General features: G+C 41.2%; 2 protein-coding genes across 3 annotated transcripts; both read right to left on the minus strand.

Moving 5' to 3' along the window:
- Window positions 1-1,624: 1,624 nt before the first annotated feature.
- On the minus strand, window positions 1,625-5,644 carry LOC134068570 (glycerophosphocholine cholinephosphodiesterase ENPP6-like). The gene is made up of 8 exons (XM_062524252.1): window positions 5,425-5,644; window positions 4,960-5,139; window positions 4,446-4,557; window positions 4,095-4,236; window positions 3,561-3,731; window positions 3,230-3,367; window positions 2,587-2,701; window positions 1,625-2,311 (listed from the first exon to the last, which is right to left on the minus strand). The coding sequence occupies exons 1-8, from the start codon at window positions 5,642-5,644 to the stop codon at window positions 2,181-2,183; spliced, it is 1,209 nt and encodes a 402-aa protein (XP_062380236.1). The 3' UTR covers window positions 1,625-2,180.
- Window positions 5,645-8,329: 2,685 nt separating this feature from the next.
- On the minus strand, window positions 8,330-20,359 carry LOC134069030 (glycerophosphocholine cholinephosphodiesterase ENPP6-like). Of its 2 annotated transcripts, none has more exons than XM_062524879.1 (8): window positions 19,990-20,359; window positions 15,874-16,053; window positions 15,102-15,213; window positions 14,563-14,704; window positions 13,653-13,829; window positions 12,779-12,916; window positions 10,801-10,924; window positions 8,330-9,708 (listed from the first exon to the last, which is right to left on the minus strand). In XM_062524879.1, the coding sequence occupies exons 1-8, from the start codon at window positions 20,228-20,230 to the stop codon at window positions 9,491-9,493; spliced, it is 1,332 nt and encodes a 443-aa protein (XP_062380863.1). In that variant the 5' UTR covers window positions 20,231-20,359; the 3' UTR covers window positions 8,330-9,490. The 2 variants fall into 2 exon arrangements, with proteins under 2 accessions (XP_062380863.1, XP_062380864.1); XM_062524880.1 differs by lacking the exon at window positions 19,990-20,359 and adding an exon at window positions 18,122-18,185.
- Window positions 20,360-21,097: the final 738 nt, after the last annotated feature.

The following is a 21,097-nucleotide window of genomic DNA, read 5'->3' on the forward strand; positions in this document are numbered from 1 at the left end:
GCATTTTCCACACAAATAGGCCAGGCACTTTTTGTGTCTTATGTAGGCTACCTCAACCATATTCGTTGGCCTGAATGCTAAATATATAGTATATAGTTGGTCACAACTTTATGAACTTGTGAAATTATGGGTTCCAAAACCAGGCCACTGGCAAAAAAAAAAAAACATTTCACACTTCCACTTTTGCTCAAATGGCCTAATTTCTGAATGGGTTTTGTTCAGAGCTGAAAATGAGCTGAAAACTGTATTTGACATTTTATCCAATTACAAAGACATTTGATGTGAGAGTATGGTCTTTGTCCTTCAATTTATGAGTATGGTGCTTGGTGCATGGTTTTACTCATGCATGTATGCTAATTTAACAACTTGAGCCTGTTTCTGTTTATCTAGATGCCATCCTTGAATTAACCAGTGCCCCACTAGGGCCACCCTTGTTACAAATCTCTAGAATCGCCACTGCAAAAGTTAACCGCAGGTGTTCGCTAGAATCCCAATTTACATGTGAATTGTAGCCTATATGACCTTGCCGCAAATTTGTTCTGCAACTGTTCGCCAGAAACCAGAAATGCCTGGAAGGGATATGATAGATTAGGTTCAAGTAACTGATTACGTAATCAGATTACAAAAAACAAGCAACTATAATCAGAAACTAGGGATGAGCGAGAGGGTGAATTTAGGGAGTTATGATGAAGTTCCGACTGAAGGTCATTCTCACATGTTTTGCTCTGCTTGTTTCAATAAAAGAACCTTCTTGCGTCGGAGAGCTCAGAGATTGTTTTGGAGAGGGGAGACTTCTCCTCTCTAGTCACTCTCTCCTCTTGGCGCCAGAGTAGTTGTGCAGTACAGTACACCGTGCTCCAACCAGTCCTTTGCTGACTCTGAACTGAATTAGTTAAAGTGTTGCAACACAGATAAGGCCTTTGAATAGAATATATAAACTTGTGATGTGTGAATGGGTGAATGTATGAATGTTAACTGGTTTTTAATGTGTTTTAAGTTTTCTTTGCTGGTGTTACTGTTAGCGGTACTACAAGGATTGGGTACAGAGACCTTCAGTGTGTTGGACAATAGCTCATTTATTTGCATGCTCTACAACAATTCAAACGTGTCTGACAAGATAGAGACAATACATTTGGAGGAAAACATCAATTACATGCTTTCAGTGTCACTAAAATGTCATGCAATGAACTACAGTATATCAAATCTGGGCCAATTTAAGGTTATTATGCGTGTAGGCGAACAAACAGTCCTAGCGAAACCATGAGACAGCTGTGCTTGGCTATATTCAAAGCCATCAATATCTCAATAGGCGCGTTCAAGTTCAACTCCAAATGACCTCTTGCAGCAGCGAGAGCTGCCGTGGCAGCAGGGGAGGGGATACAAATGCTGCTATGAAGTTGTACACTCTCTACTTCCCGTAGTCTAGACTTGACCATGTGACGAAACACGAGGCTCGGACCCGCACGGACCCTTGTGGATATGAAGAGGCATCTAAACACCTGCACATATGTCAGGGATGTAAAAGCCAATTGGGGCAAAGTCCTGACGTCATGAAGGCAGGGTCTAGGCTCCGCTGCGCTCCGCAGTAGCTAGAGGGCCGCTGCGCCGCTGCTGAGCAGCCGCCTGGACACGCCTTGCTCCCGCGATAAGTTGAGGCCATGTGATACCGACTGCTGAGTCGAAAACACACCCATCTAGACCAACGTGGACAGATTTTTAACCACGTGCATCTTGTGCTGCGTAGTTTTTGTGCTGCGCAGCCATCTTGAACTCGCCTAAAGTTGCGACACAACCATTCACTCCCGTGTCCCTAAAAATGGCGGCACATCCGGTATGTCATGGTCGTTCAATAGTTCCTCTCAATGGGGAAATGAATGAATATCTCAGGTGTTATCATAAGACTTTTCTACATGACTTATGGTCGTGTGCATAATAGGCCCTATTGCATTTTCAGTGAGTAATATACAGTATGTATGTGCCAATGCAGTTTATAGTAATTTTCATTGAGTATTTACCGTAAATATTAATGTGATCACTGCTGTCAGTCCCGTAGTAAACCAGGGACCAAAGGAACTACTGAGACTACCACTAACCACGTGACCGCTCTAATCTGGCTCTAACAGCGAAGTCATCGGCTGACGCAACTTTGAGATATCGATGGCTTTGGCTATACTGAAGGACTAATTCAGCATCGCCCTCACACGGTCAAACAAGCCGTTATTGGGGAGTGGCTCAATCCCGAGAGTGTAACACATCACATTGTAGACATCTACTGCTCTGATTGGTCCAGCGCTGAAGTTGCTTTTGAAATCTGTTGAGGAATAAAACTAAATGGTTAGCCTGGAAAAAATATAAGTCATATACACATTGGGCAATTTCTTGGCATTTTACTTGTTAAAAAAAACCCTTATTTGATATACTTTATTTAGGTCTTATAGGACCTAATAAAATGTACATTTTAGATGCTTCTTAATTACGGCGTTTGAACCTCAAGCTGGTCCATTGCACAATCAGTGAATGTGAGGAGATAAAAGAACCGTGCAGTTTATATCCATGCACAGACAATCATGTCACAGTCTCCCTTACCTGGACCTTTGGCTACAAAGAACCCTCTCATCTCAGCAAGTTCATTGTCGTAGCCATGTGTACCATATTTCCTGTCTTCATCTGTATTTGGCTGGACAGGTAGGTCAGAAAAGCTCTGGAAATAGAAGAAGTTGGACTCTATAGTGACAAATGTAAATGATGCCGTTTCTATATGTTTTGCAGCCTCTAGTGGCAAGGTTGTTGAATTGCCACAAACTGAATGCATCTTAATTTCCAAGCATAGTTATGGTGGCTGCGATGGTGCTGTACTGAAAATGTTGTTTTGAATACTTTATTCCATATTGAGTAACACATTACATTACATTTTACACACTGTAGCTTTAAAGAATAGGAGTATGACTGCATAATGAATGTTTGGAGTAGAGCCACATTAATACTCTCAATCTTGATGAACCCCTTCCTACAGTATACGAAAATAAACAAGCAGCTTTTGCTTGTAAAAGCCCATTTTGACACCTGCCTAAACCACCAAACAACAGCAAGCTAGAGTTGCCCCCCAGTTTTTGCATTTGATTTAAAACACTGCAAAGCCTGTTTATCGTACACTTTTCCTGTTCTTGTAAGGAATCAGGAATGAGAAATTAAGAAAATAAAAAGCATCAAATGTCAAACAGAGTCTCACAGGAGTAATAATCCAGCCTGGTTTGGCCACAAGGGTCAGAGTTGAAACAAATCTCCCCCCCTTGTAGTGAAATCGTTCAGGGATCTCTTGTCGACAGTAGGTTGCCATGTTCTCCACTGCGCTAAGGGCTGCATATATCTGGGAAGATTTGGTGTATGTGTACATTATACATTTTATCACATAAAATCCATACATTTTATCCATAAAATCCATATTCATTTTATAGACACAAAAACAGATAATTCTATGGAAAAGACAATAGCATAGACATTTATTATCAAAGTGTGATTAATTTTTTAATCCAAATGTATTCCAATCAGAAGGATCTTACCTCTTCAAACTTTTCTTGTTTAGGCCACAGGCTCACGACAGGACTAATGTCCAGCACCTTGATGACATCGGACAGGTCGATGTGTTTGTCCAGTTCAATAATGTTTGTGATCTCAGACATGCCGTGATCGGAGAACATGACGATGTTCAGGTCACTGCTCATGTTTTTGGCCTGCAATGAAGCAGTATTCATGCTGACAGTAGTACTTGTAGATCGGCAAATTATGTGACAGTTGTGCCTTTTCATTTACCTACTGTATTCATCTGGCTTCACTTTAACTTACAGTAATTATCTGATATATATACAGTACATAATGCCAATGCATTGTGCTTTTGTGTATCAACAATAGTAATATCTTGTGCCCTTTCATACTAGTCTGTAAAGGGTCACTCCCGACCCAAACTCCTCACTTTGCTTATTCAGATTAAAAGCTGTGACATTAGCCAGTCATATTACTGTAAACCCTGTATATCATATTAAACACTGTACATAAACCAAACTTTACACCCTTTGCACACATACTAAACTTCTCACCATGACCCTTTGGTTGAGAAACTGCATGGTAGCGTCTAGTCCCAGAAGAGTTCCAGTCAACTGAGGTGACTGGGGCCCAAAGTAATGGCCTGTTGTGTCCACCTTCTCATAATACACGATAGCCATGTCAGCTTGGCCATCACTAAAGGAAGCACAGGAGCATGTTCAGCCACATTTTCAGGCCAAATGTAGCCAAAAAAGCAGCATAGTGAAGCAAATAATGAATCAGGTAGACATATCACACTGAGAATGCCTCATGTTTTCCATAGACAGAGATATGAACAAATGAGTTACCATATAATAAGTATAATAAATAAAAAGATAAAGAAATGATGATATTGAACACAGTACTTAAGTGCATCAAGGGCGTGTTCCATGGCATCTGTCAAGTTCCGCTCAGAGAGATTTGGAATGTACGGTACACAGAGGGATGGCCTCACTCCCATAATCTCGACTTCACATCCTGAAACATAGATTATGAAGAGTTTGGTTCCAAAATGCTATATGCACCATTTGAATGACTTTTTTTTACAATTTCCCCCCCAGTAATTTCATTAGAAATGTTTTTGGATATGTAAACTCATTTCAGCATTATGATAGAAATGGGAGATTTTTTTTCTGTATTTTGAAGAATGTTATAGATCACCTGATTAGATGACTAATCCTACCCGACACATCAGAGGACTTTGACAAGATTTGGGAAAAAAATACTTTAACTAATGCCACCCAAACGACTACAATCTTTCAAGTCTTGTCAAAGTATTCTGGTGTAATGATGGCTTCAACTGATCTGTTTTGCCTGCATTGAATTTCTAATACAACATCCTCTCCAGAGCCATTCACCAGCAGAGATCGGTGCACTGACCTGGCCAGTAGTACATGTAGACCCTCTTGTCCAGTTTCTCCATGGTCACCCAGAGCAGCTCGGCTCCCTCCCACCACAGAGGCGAGAGGCTGCCTGGGTTCGTGCCGAGCAGGAATTCCGTATTTGAGTCCTTGTCCCACATATAGTTCCCAGTCACCTGGTGCTCTTCAGTGTTCCGACCTGATGAAAGGAAAAATATGGAATCCTCAGGCAAGACTGAAAGGGTTTTTTTTTTTTTAATTATTATTGTTATTATTATTTACTCTTACTCTTACTCTCACTCTTTGTATAACTCTTTGCCTCTGTGCTTCAGATTCTGTACCTGTCATTAGTGTATACATCCATATTAACTGCAATGTCCAATAGCCCAATAAACCAGAATCAGATGAGTGATTTTATCATAAAGAAGAATAAAAAGAGAAATGCACTCCTATAGGTAACGGGAAATTATGGAATTGTCCTTACCTGTCATTAGTGAGAAGTAGTTTGGAAAAGACAGACTTGGGAATTCAGGAGTCAGGTAGTCCGCCTTTACTCCATTTTCCACAATCTCTCGGAACCCAGGAAAGTTTTCCAGATTATCAAGATAGTCATAGCGGAGTCCATCAATTAGAAAAACTAAAAGTTTGCCACTGGCATTGTAGGCGCTCATTACACTCAGTAAGATGATGTAAATGCAGTCCATGATGACTCCAGGGTGACTACAGCAACAGGTGGCTATGTATTCAGTCTGTCTGATGAGGGAAGTCAATGGGTGTCCTCTTGATGATTCTGATGCAAATGTCAACACTTCGGGAAAAGAAAGAGGACCAGGAAAGGAAAGTCTAGGAGTTGATGTTTTATTTCAGCACAAAGTAAAGCCTGCAGGGAACCACCACAAGCTTAGACGCTAATCAAAATGTGACTCCCTGCACTGTCATAAAGGCCTATATAGCATATATACCAGGTAGGTGGTACAGTGAGCATATATCAGTCAGTCATGATGTAGACAGTAGCAGAGAAGACTGACGTCTCTACTGTGACGACTTCGGGAACTGTATCTACAGTGGCTATGGCGATGACTCCTGGACCTCTAGTTCTAATCTAAGCTCAGGACAGACCGTGTCTGCTTGTTTGCTTCATGGCTGTCCCCTCCTGATAACCATGATGCCTTTGGAGGTGGTAAGACAGCTGAAAAGAGCTTTTTTTATTGCAAAGTAGTAAGGGTAAGTCTTTATACTGTTTAGACAGGTTCGCTGAGGCTATGTGGAGTGATTGAACACCTATCTGTCAATTCACATTATTTATTTTATTTATTTGGCTGATGCTTTTATCCACACAGCAACTTACAGTAGAAATGTAAATTAGTCGCAGGGACAGACTTCCTGGAGCGACTCGGTTCTAAAAGCCTTGCTCAAGGCCACAACAGTGGCAGCTTAGAATCAAACTCTTTTCAGGATGCTGACACACAAAGTATAGGTGAAGAAAATACTACAGATAAATTTGGTTTATTGGCCATCTTGTCAAAGAAACAAAAGTGTCTTGCAGTCTATAGGATTCTGTCTTTTAATGAATGAATGTGGCCTCCATCTGCCAAGATTTTGTAATTGCATGTAAAAGGTCCATTGTCATCTCCACATTGCATGCCAGACCAGCAGGTGTCACTGTCACAGTGCAAATCCTGGGTGAGGCTGTGCCTGTCCACCTTTGTGTCACAATGGATTAGACTCAGGCCCAGTCCCGAGTAAAAACAACAACACATGTCTTTGTAGAGCAGTTTTTGTCTTTTGAGCAGGGAATAAAGACAGTATATAAGCATGGAGAGAAAGGCCGTTAGGCAACCGTGCACACATTCAGTGGCACTAAAAAAAACCCCTCATGCAGCGAGACATGTGGTGTCTGGGTCGATTGCAGACAGCGAGGTCTGTGAATTGATGACTCAGACAAATGTGTGTCTATTATTCGGCAAAGATCTTTTTGTCTGTATTTTTCATGTGTTGTCTAGTAGTGAATAATACTGATAAGTATGTTTGGACGTTTGTGCTATTTGCTGAGCCTGTATACTTGGATAACCAGACTGCAATCACGTTGACCACATATTAGTGAAGCTTTGGACAGATAGGACCTTTGGAGTTGGAGTTGGAGGTTCGAAGACATGAAGTTTGATTTTATACTGGAGTATTAGGGTATGGTAATACTCTTTTCACTTTGAAGAGCATGTTTATGTCAAGCAAAGTCTCCTTTTTAAAATCATGCACACACATGCATATCCACGCACACACTCTCTCACACACACTCAATCATACACACACACACACAAACACACACACTCTCTCTCTCACACACACACACACACACACACACACAAACACAGACATACACACTTATTCTCACACCAATCACTGTTCAAAATGTTTTTGAAGTTCTGACAGCGATTTTATAATCGGAACAGACTGATCCCTCTGTCCAGGAAGACAATACAGAAATGAACAACATTTAGATATGGTTTAGTAATGCTACATTTTGTCTATCTACTAGTTTTTAACAGCAAAGAAGATTACTGAATAATCACACCTCTCTAACACTGTGTCTATAACTGCAAGACCAGTTAATATTTAACACAGCTGATGTGTAAAAGTGTTATAGCTGTAACTGTATAAAAGGGGGCAATTTAACCAGCTGTATTATCAAAGCTAGTTACATTTTATCTTGGGTGTGTATGCACAATCCCAAATCAGAAAAAGTAAAGTGGAGTACGGGATCTTTAAATGGCATCAGTGTAAACTGTTTTGCAAAGGGGTGTGAGATGTATGAACCCAATGCAAACGTGTGAACGCATTCGCAAGAGATGACTTCTGCAAAGAAGGTGTTCATGAAGACCAAGTGGATCCCAGTTTCTTTAAGCAGGTCAAGGTGATACTGGAGAAAACTGTAGTTGTGACATTCCTCCGTTTGTTTTCTTTACCATTACACAACATCTCCAGCATTTTGTCATTGAATTTTAAACATGCTATCAAATTCAAAATGAACGTTTTCCATGAAATAGTAAAATGTGTAATTTTCAACATTTGATATGCTGTCTGTGTCCTTTCCGCAACTGAATATGAGTTTAAGAGATTTGTAGGTTATTACATTCTGTTTTTATTCACATTTCACACAACGTCCCAACTTTTTCTGATTTGGGTGGTTTGTATGTTACCAGAAGACAATAGAGTTGAATGGGAAGGAAACAGTCTGGCAACTGCACCATAATTCTAAAACCATCTTTCAAATCAAATAGAGTTAGGTTCAGGGTCAATATTTTTCAAATACAGTCACATGAGCTATTTTTTTTAGTTTATCAGTGCACATTACAGTGTTAAGGGTGTGTGAAGACAGATTAATCACATGGTTTGGAGATAAAGAAGTAGGGAAATCCATTATGAAAAAAGTATCAATTTCAATGTGAATACAGTATTATTACATTCAAAAGCATGGTTCCTTGGCATATTTTTAACAAAAAGTAACAAAAGGTGATTTTCTTTTTCATACAAAACATTCACAGAATACATATATCAAAAATTAATAGGTACAAGATAGAGGGTCAAGCTTGATCAAACCAAACATGAAAATTTGGCGAAATTTTGGCAAAAACCTCTTGATGTCATATTACAGTGCCATACTTTTACCATCTACCAACTACATCTACACGACAGTGTATTTGTAGCAATTACAAAATGACCCATCAATTGTTTACAATCTGCAACAAATTCAACTTCAATTAAAAGCACTAAATGTTAAAGTGCTACATAGAATTATGCATAAAAAATGATGTACCAGATATGCATATTTTGTAGCCTGGCTAACGCCTACCACTTCTCAAATGAGACGTGGTCTGGCAACCAGACGTTCATTTTCTCGTATTTGAAAAAATGCCCAGATCCGTTCATTGGGCGCCACGGATGTCTATCAAATACGCATAGCTCACCCAACTCGTTCGTATGCAACGCTAAGGGCTGCCGTAAATCCTTTGTCGTCGAATGTATACGCAAGAGGGCAACGGAAACTTCTCGGATGTTCTGTGATTGGTTCGCCAACATCAGGCGAACATTTGGGCCTTAGTTTCCAGACTGGCTTAGCAGCGGGATTGAAATCACCGCGCAAGGCAGTATGGGAAAACCCAGGCTACATATTTTGCAAAACTACACACAAAACAGCTGTTTCCCAGTGTGAGTCCCCCCCCCCCCCCTCATTCAGTGCATCTACAGCAGCAGCACCCTAACAGCCATGTTGTCCAAGAAAATCTGGTTACAAACTGGCAAAGTACTCTCTTAAAAAAAAAGGTTCTTGGGGTGCTACATAGAACCATACAGGCTTTAAAGAACCGTTAGGGGTTCCTTTGATTAACTCTTCAAAATGGTTTAAAGAACCATTTAGGGGTGCCATACAGTATATGAAGCATGCATGAGTAAAACACACAGGTCTGTGTGGATGGGCAGTGTACACTTTGAGGGAGCGCAGGAGTACAACACAGGAAGAGGAGAAGGAGAATGAGATAAAGTTCTGTGAGGTTCTAGGCCTGTAGATAAAAAAGGAGGGCTAGGGCTAATACGCTCAGAAAACAGCTGTTCAGGAGACTGGGCTGGACCGCGCTGGACGCCCCGAGCAGCATGGACTCCACGCGCGACCACGAGCCGTTGTTGGGGAGGGGCTTGATGTCCAAGGTGTGGCACATGAGGTTATACACGTCGACTGCTCGGATTGGTTCAGCCCGGTAGTTTTTCTTGAAGTCTGTGGTGAAGAGGAGGTAATCAATTATCTCTCAATATTCTTAGAAACATCTATCAAAGTTAAAAGGAAGAGACACATACTGTATTTGTTTTCTTTTAACTACCTTCATTAATGCATTGGACGCCTAATAAGAGCTACCTTTACATATATTATTACGGGCACCTATGGGATTGTGTCCAATGACCTCTTTTGTGACAGGCTACGGGAGTCATCAAAAGTCGTCATTAAAGGAATAGTTCGGAATTTTGGACATAGGACCTTATTTCCAACTTAGTCGGGGTGATATAGGTCGGTGAAGACCATTTTCAGTGAATTTCTGCCCTTCCTTGAGTTGCAGCGTTCATCTCGTGCTAACCTAGGTGCCGAGATAACGCAAGTCAACGGTAACATCCAGCCTGCCACTGAAAACACTCCACAGAACACCCGAAACAAATAAATGAACACGTCAGACTATCAATGCACATGCCTGTGTTGATAGAACAATGTTAGAAATAAAACTAACCTTGCATCGCATTGCAATAGCCTACTTTGTTCCCTGTGTGGCAGTGGCGGATTGATATTGAGAAACTAGTCCCTCAAAATGTAATAAATCATTGAGTTGCAAGGTTAGTTTTACTTCTAAAATTATTCTATCAACACGGACACGTATATCGATAGTCGGACGTTTTAATTGACTTGTCTCGGGTGTGCGGTGGAGTGAGTAAGACTGTTGTTGATGTCAGACTGATGTTACCGTAGAAATGCTTTAGCTAAGAAACAGCGTTAGCAAAGGGGGACGCTGCAACTGAAGGAAGGGATTATCCGCGATAAAAACGGTCTCCACCGACCTATATCACCTCGGTAAAGTTGGAAATTAGGTCCTATGTCCAAAATTCCGAACTATTCCTTTAAGGATACAGGGGTAGTCATCAAATGTCGTTTTTTGGGGGGTAAAAGAGCGCACTAAACATACTGAATACGGTACTCATTTTAAGGAGGACATGAAGCATTCTTTTGACAATCTGTGGTACAAACAAAGTTCAGCCATGACATGTCACCATGACGACACTATCTCAGAATGTTGTCAGAATGACATCAGTGTCAGCAGCTCACCAGGTCCCTGTGCCATGAAAAAGCCCCTCATGTCCACAAACTCGTTGTCGTAGCCATGCCAGCCGTGCTGCCAAGCCTGTGCCACTTCGGTGTCATTCTTCCAGTACGGCAGTTTGGCTTTGTTCTGTCAACAAAGAGAGCGGGGTCAGCACGCGCACGCCCTGAGCTGTGGCACCTTTCCTAAGCCCACGGCTCCCGGAAGCTTCGCGATTGGCCGGCCGGCCTTGCCTTAGCCTCTTGTAACACACTCAGCATGCTGTGTTGAATGGGTGTCATTTAGGAACGCTAATAAGGTCCAGAGGTACCTAATATACTGTATATATATATATATATATATATATACACAGTATACTGTATATACCTGAGCCTTATGACACAGCAGATATTCACACATGCCATGAGATAACAGAATAAAGACCAATCCAAAGGCTGACTGGACTGCAGTACAGTACATGCTGCTGTCGCTGTGTAAGACTTTGTCTTGTTGTCACGTAAGGAAAGTTAATGGCTAGACTGTCAAAATGCTCCAGACAGACTCATTCTCTAAGGCAAAGTTTACTCTGAGAATGATTACATCCAGTAAAATGGGCATTCACAGTGCTTGGCCAGGAGTTCAAAGGTCAGAGCTCAGAGCTTCTTAACCTGGAAAGTTTGTATTGATAGTGCCAGGCACACCATGACCTATGACCTAAGCACGTATCTGACAGTTTGTGTCGGCTCTCCCTCCACTGGGTTCCAGAGGGAACCTCAAAGTTAAAGGAGAATTCCGGTGTGAAATTGAGCTTAACTGTACCGAAACATGTTAAGGTGTACTCACACGTGTTTTAGACGCACTTTCACTCACCCCCAGCATTCCGAACTCCTCCGTTTTCAGCCTAGCTTACAGTAGGCTTGAATCTATTAGATTGGGCATTACGTAGCCTATGCAGCTAAATCGCTATTTTTAAACCATTAAAAGGTTCCAAGTAACTCCACACTGCATTGGTAGACTTCTGAGGGTCCTGACATTAAAAACGAGATACTGAGAACTTTGGAAATGCACAGGAAGTGTATTAAAAAAAGACTGTTTACAAGCAGTGCCTTCATAGAATCTCTCCGCTGGGCGCCATCTTGGAATCAAGTCGCGATAAGCCGACTGACGAGCACGAACGAACAGGAAGGACAGGGGAACATATTGCTAAAGTAATTCCATAGGAAATATATAGTTATACTGTCTACATGAGCATGATGAGTAACAAAGCTCAAAATGTTTGCAATATGTCCCCCTGTCTTTCCTGTTCGTTTGTGCTCGTCAGTCGACTTATCGCGACTTCACCACAAGATGGCGCCCAGCGGAGAGATTCTATGAAGGTACTGCTTGAATAAACAGTCTTTTTTAATAAACTTCCTGTGCACTTCCAAAGTTCTAAGTATCTCGTTTTAAATGTCAGGACCCTCAGAAGTCAACCAATGCAGTGTGGAGTTACTTGGAACCTTTTTAATGGTTTAAAAATAGCGATTTAGCTGCATAGGCTACGTAATGCCCAATCTAATAGATTCAAGCCTACTGTAAGCTAGGCTGAAAACGGAGGAGTTCGGAATGCTGGGGGTGAGTGAAAGTGCGTCTAAAACACGTGTGAGTACACCTTAACATGTTTCGGTACAGTTAAGCTCAATTTCACACCGGAATTCTCCTTTGAGCGCAAATGTACACTGCTGTTCAAAAGTTTGGGGTCATTTGGACATTTCCATTCTACTCCATTATAGACAGAATACCAGCTGAGATCAGTTGCATTGTTTTTTAAATCAGGGCAGCAGTTTTCAGATTACATTGTGCGCTTACATAATTGCAAAAAGGCTTCTCCATTGTTTTCTCAGCTTTTTATATCAGGTTAGTGTATAGAATGTGCCTTACACATGCTGATAATAGGCATCTGTACTCTTATGTAGATATTGCATATTTGCTAGTTAGTTGTATAATTTGACTCAGAGAACTCACCTCTGTGATAAACCAGCCAGGCTCAGCCACAAGAGTGAGAGTTGAGACAAACTTGCCCCCTTTGTAGTGGAAACGATCAGGGAACTCGTCCCTGCTGTAAACTCTCATGTTCTCTACAGTACTGAGGACTCGGTATATCTGGAGACACACAATGACAATTCAAGGTCAGTTTCCAGTGAAATTCTCATATTGGACACTTGCATAAAATGTTCACCAAAAATGTTTCCAAGAATTTGTAGCAGATACTGTTTTGAAACCAGCATTTTTAAATAGAAATACAGAGTATAGTTACGTCTATAACAAAATACTGAGAAATACTGTATTTTCTTACAGAGGTAGGCCTAACCCTGATTGACCAAAGATGACAGAAGCAGGGAGAGATAATATAGTTTCAGAGATTATCATGCACAAATCAAATATTTTGTATTCCTATGGACAGATGTGCTCTAAGTGAAAAAGACTGGCACGATTTCTCGCCTAAGTCTGGACTCTGAACTCTTTTTACAGCAGGCAATCTTCAAGCTGTAAATAGATTTATAATCAATGGAATACAGGCTTTGAAAGTCTATAATAAAATAAAGCACTGTGTAAGCATTAAAAACAAAGTTAAACTTTGGCTTCGTTGTTGACACAACAACTTTGCACTCTGAAGGCCCAGACAGAAAACGCCCCCTGAAATGGCGGTTTCCTTACAAGAGAGCACAAGAGCATCCTTTGAATCAAAACATTAACAAACATGATGTGTTTGCTTGTGCTTTTGATGTTGCCAAAAGTTACAAAACATATTTTTTCCGCAGAAATTCGTCAGTTAAGCTCAAAAAACAAAATGCAGGCAGACAGGAAGTGAGTGACGGGTAGGCAGGAAGCACCTCACCTCGTCAAACTTGTCTTGCTTTGGCCAGAGGTTCACAACAGGGCCCCTGTCCATCATCTTGACGTCAGACATGTTTATGAAATTATCCAGCTCAATAACTTTCTCCATCCACTTGATGTCAGTCATTCCATGGTCAGAGAACATGATGACGTTTAGGTTTCCGGCCATACCCTTGTCCTGAAATACAACATCAATTTAATACATATTTAATACATACAGTATTACTTGTAGGAGTTTCAAATTATCACTGTGATTTCATAATTCTATTCCACTCTAGCTCAATGACATACTCTATTTTGATGAGAGTATAAAATATAAAATATTTTGTTTTTGTATTGTATTGCACATTTCTCAACAGCACAAATGATAGATTCACTAGTTCTAATTCCGGATTTGCACAGAGACAGAATAGCATAATAGAAGAGCATGTTTGGCGAAGTCTCTGGCCAGGGTCCTGAAGTGCTTAGCGAAATCGTGCTAGAATCGACTGTGCAAGCAGGAGTCGAGCAGGATTCCGCCAAACACCCTTTTATTCTTTAACTATGGAAGACGGAAGGCGTGAGGGGAGGTGGTCGAGTGGTGATTCTAAAGGAGCAGTGTTGCGGTTTTGCTCTTATAATCTGTGAATAAGTAACATGACTGATTGACGAAGGAGGCATTGCAAATGAACTGTCCCGAACTTCCGTTAGTAAACACCATTTAATGTAACACTCAGTTAATGTAACACACTGCTCAGTGTGAACCTTATGACAAGCAAGCGAGCCAGGGTCAACGAGCCAGGGTCAACACTCAGCTTCAATATCTAGTGTTTCACAAATATTCCCGCATCATCCATGTTTCTAAAGTGACTCATGGCATGATTACAAGAAATTAAATATGACATAAATTGTGAAGAAAAAAAAAACCTGACCTTGATTTTTTGGTTAAGGGTCTGAAAGACCGCATCCAACCTGGTCACAGCATTCTGCACCTGGGGAGACCGGGGACCATAGTGATGGCCCTCCACATCGATCTTCTCATAGTAGACACCAGCCATGTCTGCTTTGCCATCTCTGGGTAAAGCCAGAGAAACAGAGGGAGACAAGGAGAGAGAGAGAGAGAGAGAGAGAGAGAGAGAGAGAGAGGAGAGGGTTGATCAATAGTTCCACATGTCTTTTTACTTTTATCAAGTGGTGTACAACTGTTTTCCTGGTTTTGACTTTTGCTTTTACTGTGGTGACGGTCAATGTTTGTGTGTGTACTTTTGTTGTGAAACTTTCAATAAAAAGTTCATCACAAAAAAAATAGTTCTTCATGTCTTAACACAAGTAAGCGTACTGACTTATCACTTGGCAAAATGTTTTTATAAAGCCAATGCACGAAGGCCAGGATTGCTATATCACTACCACAGACAAAAGCAAACACAGGGATGATTACCCAGCAAGGATAACTACTGAAAGTGCACCTTACTTTAATACATTGAGAGCCTTCTCAATCGACTCTGTTAAGTTCTTCTCAGAAGGATCGTAGACATACTCTTCACAGAATTCCGATCTAACTCCAAGAATCTCCACTTCACAACCTGATGAAAAATATCATCAGCTTTAAAGTTGTCTTTTGTGTCTTGAGTTACTGTCAAATTCTTTCATGGGCAGCAGTGGTCATTTGAAATGTCTGCCGTGCTAAATTGTTAATGGAGATGATCTACATCTCATTCACACTTTTTATCTTTAGTTCATCATTCTGTGAAGAAACATGACAGCATGCAATGCTCTGCAACCACAACAAACCAAAACAGTTCATACAGTATCAAGTTTTGTTATGTGTAATTTGTAGTAAAACTGAATCATACAAGAATAAATGTGAGGAATATAGCTGAGGGTAAAAAAAGTGCATGCTGAAAGACATCGGTGGGTTATTAACACAAACGGTGGGTTATTAATGTGACTAATACACAAACTGTCAGTTTCATCACATTTCAATTCATTACCTTCATTCACAAAAAGGTAATAGAAAATAACATCAGTTCAGATTCTGATAAACATCATTAACGAAAGAGAGAATGTGGTAATGCTGTTATGTGTAAATAAGCTTAACATTAACCGTCTGTTTTAAGCTCACAGACAACCAACACTTTTTTTGGATTTCATCCCACAGCTTGTGCTCCATTTAAATGTTGTTGTTTTTTTTAACAGTACTGCATCACCCAAATTGTTCACACCTACTTGGTTCAAAACACTACCTGGCCAGTAGTACATGTAGACCTTCTTTTGCAGTCTCTGCATGGTCACCCACAGAGGTTCCGATCCATCCCACCACAGAGGCAGGCGGCTGTCCTGGTTGAGGCCGATCAGGAATTCCTTATTGGAGTTCTCATCCCACATGTAGTTCCCCGTCATATGGTGCACTTCGCAGTATCGCCCTTCAGAGTTCGGAAAGTCAGAGAGAAAATAAATAAATAAGAAATTGTCCGTGTATAAATGTATGGCTTAAGGGTTTTATGTGAAGGAAAACTTCACCCACTCTCTTAAAACTTTGTTGAAAATATCACAATTTGTGCTGTTTCTAATACATTGCTTTTGTTATACTGTACACTCTATGCCCAAATAGGGACAACACCAGTTTTGTTGTTTCTAACACATTCGTTTTAAGAGTGCATATGCCGACAGTTGGTAATAATTTGTGGAGATGCTAGCAGGCAGCTGTTTTTTTTTTTTTATCTTAGAACATTTCCACAAAAAAAAATTCACTGGAAAACACTGGAAAAACCCATTCACAAAGTAAAGAGTAATTGGTGTCACGTGATTGAGATTTGTTTCCAACAATTTTTGTTTGCAGGTGTATCTCTATACTGTTCCCATATGAAAAAGAAATAGAAAAGAATTATACTGCCAGCAATGTGTTTTATATACAAAAATTGTATGATTTACTCTTGAAAGCGGCCCCTTTCTCGTTTTCCTCATACAGTACATGTCATATATAGCCCTTACAGTTTACAAAGTTTTGTTTCAGGTTATTACTAAGGATCTTATAATGGTCTTATATGGGACAATCTTCCAACCTATATGGAAAAGAAATAGACAAATCATACACAATTTTACCATGTTTTATCTGAATCCTGATAGATTTGCATAATGACACTGAAACCATTATAAGATCCTTATCTGTGTATGACATTGTATGAGGAAAACGAGAAAGGGGCCACTTTCAAGAGTAAATCATACACGTTTTGTATATAAAACACATTGCTGGCAGTATAAGTTTTTTCTATTTCTTTTTCATATGGGTTTATCACAATAAGTTTTTGTCTTAGGTTTCAACATTTTACTTGTCTGAGGGAAACGGTTATGAACTATGATGTTCCAGAGTAGATCTCCCTGAAATCAGATAGGCATGCTTCCTAATGGAGGTTTTTACTGGAATTCTCACCTCAACTCTGACCCCTTTGTATGCATGTAAAATCTGGCAATCAACAATGTCAGGAAAATCTTCCCAATATTATAAGCAACTACTCTGGCGCCAAGAGGAGAGAGTGACCAGAGAGGAGAAGTCTCCCCTCTCCAAAGCAGTCTCTGAGCTCTCCGGCGCAAGAAGGTTCTTTTATTGAAACAAGCAGAGCAAAACATGTGAGAATGACCTTCAGTCTGAACTTCATCATAACTCCCTAAATTCACCCTCTCGCTCATCCCTAGTTCCTTATCTTTTGCAGGTGCATAGCGTTCCTGTGAGGCTCCCATGTGAAACTGTGACTAACAACTTTGAACACACATATATGAAAGTGTGGATTATAACTTTGATGCACACAAGTGAAGTTAATCATGATAATATATACATTTCTTTGTCAAGGTCATTCTGTGAGTCTCTTTAAAGCCAGCACAAGAAATGTAGAGTCCTGTCTTGTGCTTGACTAAAATGACTGAAAATCTGGACTCAGGACCAGGATAGACAGGATTCCTATTCAGGGCACGAAGGAAAACACCAACAGCATTGGTGCACAAATCCGCAGTGATTGTAATAATAAAATCAGAGAGCCATTCCCATCACCTCAGGGAAACTAGCCGTGTACAAAGAGTTTCAGGCTTCAGAGTCTTCAGTCAGTCAGAATCCTTTCAGAGAGCTTTATTACGGTACCGGAGACTTACGTGAGGCGACCCAACGAGTCTGACGATACCCTCAAAATACACAGCTTCAAAAATCTTCAAAAAGCAGTTACATTCTGATGACTTCCACATATGTGGTATGCAAACATAAACAACCAACACGTCATTGTTTGACCCCGCAAGGCCGTTTCCCAACGCAACCGCCATCTGTAGCATGTATCCTGGCCTGACCTCACCTTGTAAATAACCAACAAGGCGCCAACCTGGTCCGGGGACCAAGACAGCTCCATCCTGGTTTCTGCTAGCAAATGCCTCCCCAGGGAGAGAGACGATCACCTTCGAGAAGCCATAGAAACATGCCACAGATGTCGCATGCAAATCATCACCCACCTTTTACTGACAAACACATTCCATAAAATAACTAAAAACTCAGATGATCGGAAATAAGGACCTGAAGTCCACACGTCACTGAAAAATTTGACCATCCCACCCAACCACTTTCACTTGTACAGTACAAGGGTGCCATGCTTTAATCATTCACTCATCTGGAAACTAGAGTGCCATGCTGCACTAATCATTCATTCATCTGGAAACATTCCTCTGAAATAATCTTGAGATTCAACTCCGCTGACACACTGCTTTAATGAGAGCAGGGTTGGCGAAGCAGTGGTAAGATCACTGCCCGACCATCAATTGATCGGGTGTGATACGTACCGTTGTGAGTCCATATCGCTTAGGATATAAACGTCTGCTAATAATCAGTCAATTTTACCTCTGACTTTAGCAGGACTCTTTCTGGCATCACAAGAATGGTCCAACTACTGATGCATAATGCCCTTACTCTTATTTTCCTTTCAAAGATGCGCTTTGTTTCCGACTAAGCAGATACCCATATATAACATGTTATAGAGAGTGTATAGCAATAGCAATACAGAGATAGTTGCATGTGTAATGTAAGAATAGGGTTCAAACAAAACACTACTCTGAAAAGTGCATTATTTTCAGTCAGACAAAGACACAGACACACAACACACAACACACAACACACACACACACACACACACACACACACACACACACACACACACACACACACACACACAGACACACACAGACAAACCCCCACCCCCAATTATTTACACATGCAATACAGTCTATCTATGGCACTAACACTGTGCTTTCACTAATCAGCAGATCTGACTGAAAAATATGCTAATTAGAATCAACAGGTTTAGTGCGTGGTTGGAGCAAATGTAGGGTGGTGTAGGGCTTTTTACATTACAGTATGAAGTCAAAGTTTTCCACCTGCAATGCTGAGTTGCCTGCTGTCCAGACCTGGCCCTTGACCTCTGCCCACTTTGGTCCTGAAACAACGCCTCGGGCACGCAAGGCCTGGGGCTTTGTCCCTCTCGTCTGTTTGGTTACGTCGTTAATGCTCGCGCACAATTGCCACCGCCAATTCACTTCTGACCCAATTGGTGCATTGTGGCGGGGAGAATGCACCCCTACCAAAACAACCACCATCAGCAGATCCCGACCACAGGGGCGATCTAGTGACGCGGAGCGACTGCACACAGGCCGTTTATCTTATAGCTTTAGCCAGGGAAGCCCTTTGTCCCCTGCAGGGAAGCTTTGGGATGCACCACACAATGACGCCCCTGCCTTGCGAAGCGGCGTGCCAACGTTATAACCAACAGGCCTCCTGCTGTTGACTTGAGCAGATTTGATGATTGTTTCTAGTGGTGAGTTGTTGGGGGGGGGGGGCGATGTGACACAAGCTATCTTGTGAAGTTTTGTACTCTTCCAATAATGTAAGGGTAGCCTATAAATGTGAAAGTGTGTGCATGAATGTGTGAGAATACGCAGCTGTGTTTGTGCTTCGGTGTGCAAGCATATTGCATGTGCATAGGTGTGTGTGTGTGTCCATACATCCTGTGAATATCCCCAAAGACTTAGACAGTGTTGGCCTAGGTGAAGAATTTTGGTTTGTTTGTTTTTTGAGAGAAGTTAGCCCCTAGACTCCATTTTGTAATGCCATAAGTCCCACTCTACGATTATTCAACCATCAGATCATGGATAGGCCTAGTACTTGTCCTGAATTGTGTTTTGACATTTCAGAGGCTGCAACGACTGTATCACATAACGGTATGTTGATGCAAGGATAACTAAAACAAAACTTGAAAAAGACATGTGTCCCTCTATGGTAGACGCAGCCATGACCAACGTTTTGGGTGACAAGTGCGTTTTCTAGGACATACCTGTCATGAGCGAGTAGTAGTTGGGATAGGAGAGGCTTGGAAAATCTGGCGTCATATAATCCACCTTGACGCCGTTTTCTACGATCTCCCTAAATCCTGGTAGTTTCTGCAAATCGTCCATGTAGTCAAAGCGGAATCCATCAATGAGAAACACTAAAAGTTTGTGACTCGCGTCGCAGGACTTTGAGAGGACGAGAACGACGGCAATGAATGCACAAGATAGCGTCGTGAGTTTTGTCATGATGACCGGTCCCACGGGAGTCAACTCTCACGAGTCAACCGATTGTCCACCGACACACGCTACTCGATCGCAGCGTAACGAGAGCATCTACTTGTGATGTGGAGCTGCTTGAACCCTCAGATTTAGAGGCGGAGACTAGAGGAGGGAGAAACCCATGCACCGGCCAAAGCGTGACGCGGATGGGCAGCCTAGTCATCAACGGCGAAATGTAGGCTAGTTACTGTATCTATCTATCTATCTATCTATCTATCTATCTAGGCTGTCTATCTATCTATATATCTATCATCACCTGTCTTTAATATTGTGTTTGTGGTAGGTTTAACCCAGATACGTTCAATAACACACATGTTCAAAAATATATTTGTTGGAACCTTGTCCAAGTGAACTCTCTGATAATATAGGCTATATAATCATAATGAGCAGCTGATTAATATATTCAATTATGTTATTAAAGACTGAGGTTCAGTGCTTTACATCACATTCCACAGACAGATTAAATTAGCGAATGTGGACAGGACACCTCATGTCTTTAAACTTTGCGCCTCTGACTAGTCTCAGATTGCCAAAATAGGGCCCTTCTGTTATTCCACTTTTCGAGGCCCACCTGTCTCCCATCAACCCAACAAAATGGTAACAATGTTATTTACACACAATGATCCACTGGTTCTGGTGTTGTTTTAATTTTTATTTCATTTATTTATTTATTTTTTTGAGAATGGTTGTTTTGTTTTGACTGATGATCTCTTTTGTCAATAGTGCAGGTATAGGCATGAAAAGACAACTTTCCCCTTGTCTGTCACGCCCTGTCATGTCTTAATTCCCCACTGGTGGATCCTGCCCCACACTTCGAGAACTGCTGACTTATGT

Source organism: Sardina pilchardus, chromosome 21 (assembly GCF_963854185.1).
Source record: "Sardina pilchardus chromosome 21, fSarPil1.1, whole genome shotgun sequence".
Lineage (NCBI taxonomy): Eukaryota > Metazoa > Chordata > Actinopteri > Clupeiformes > Clupeidae > Sardina > Sardina pilchardus.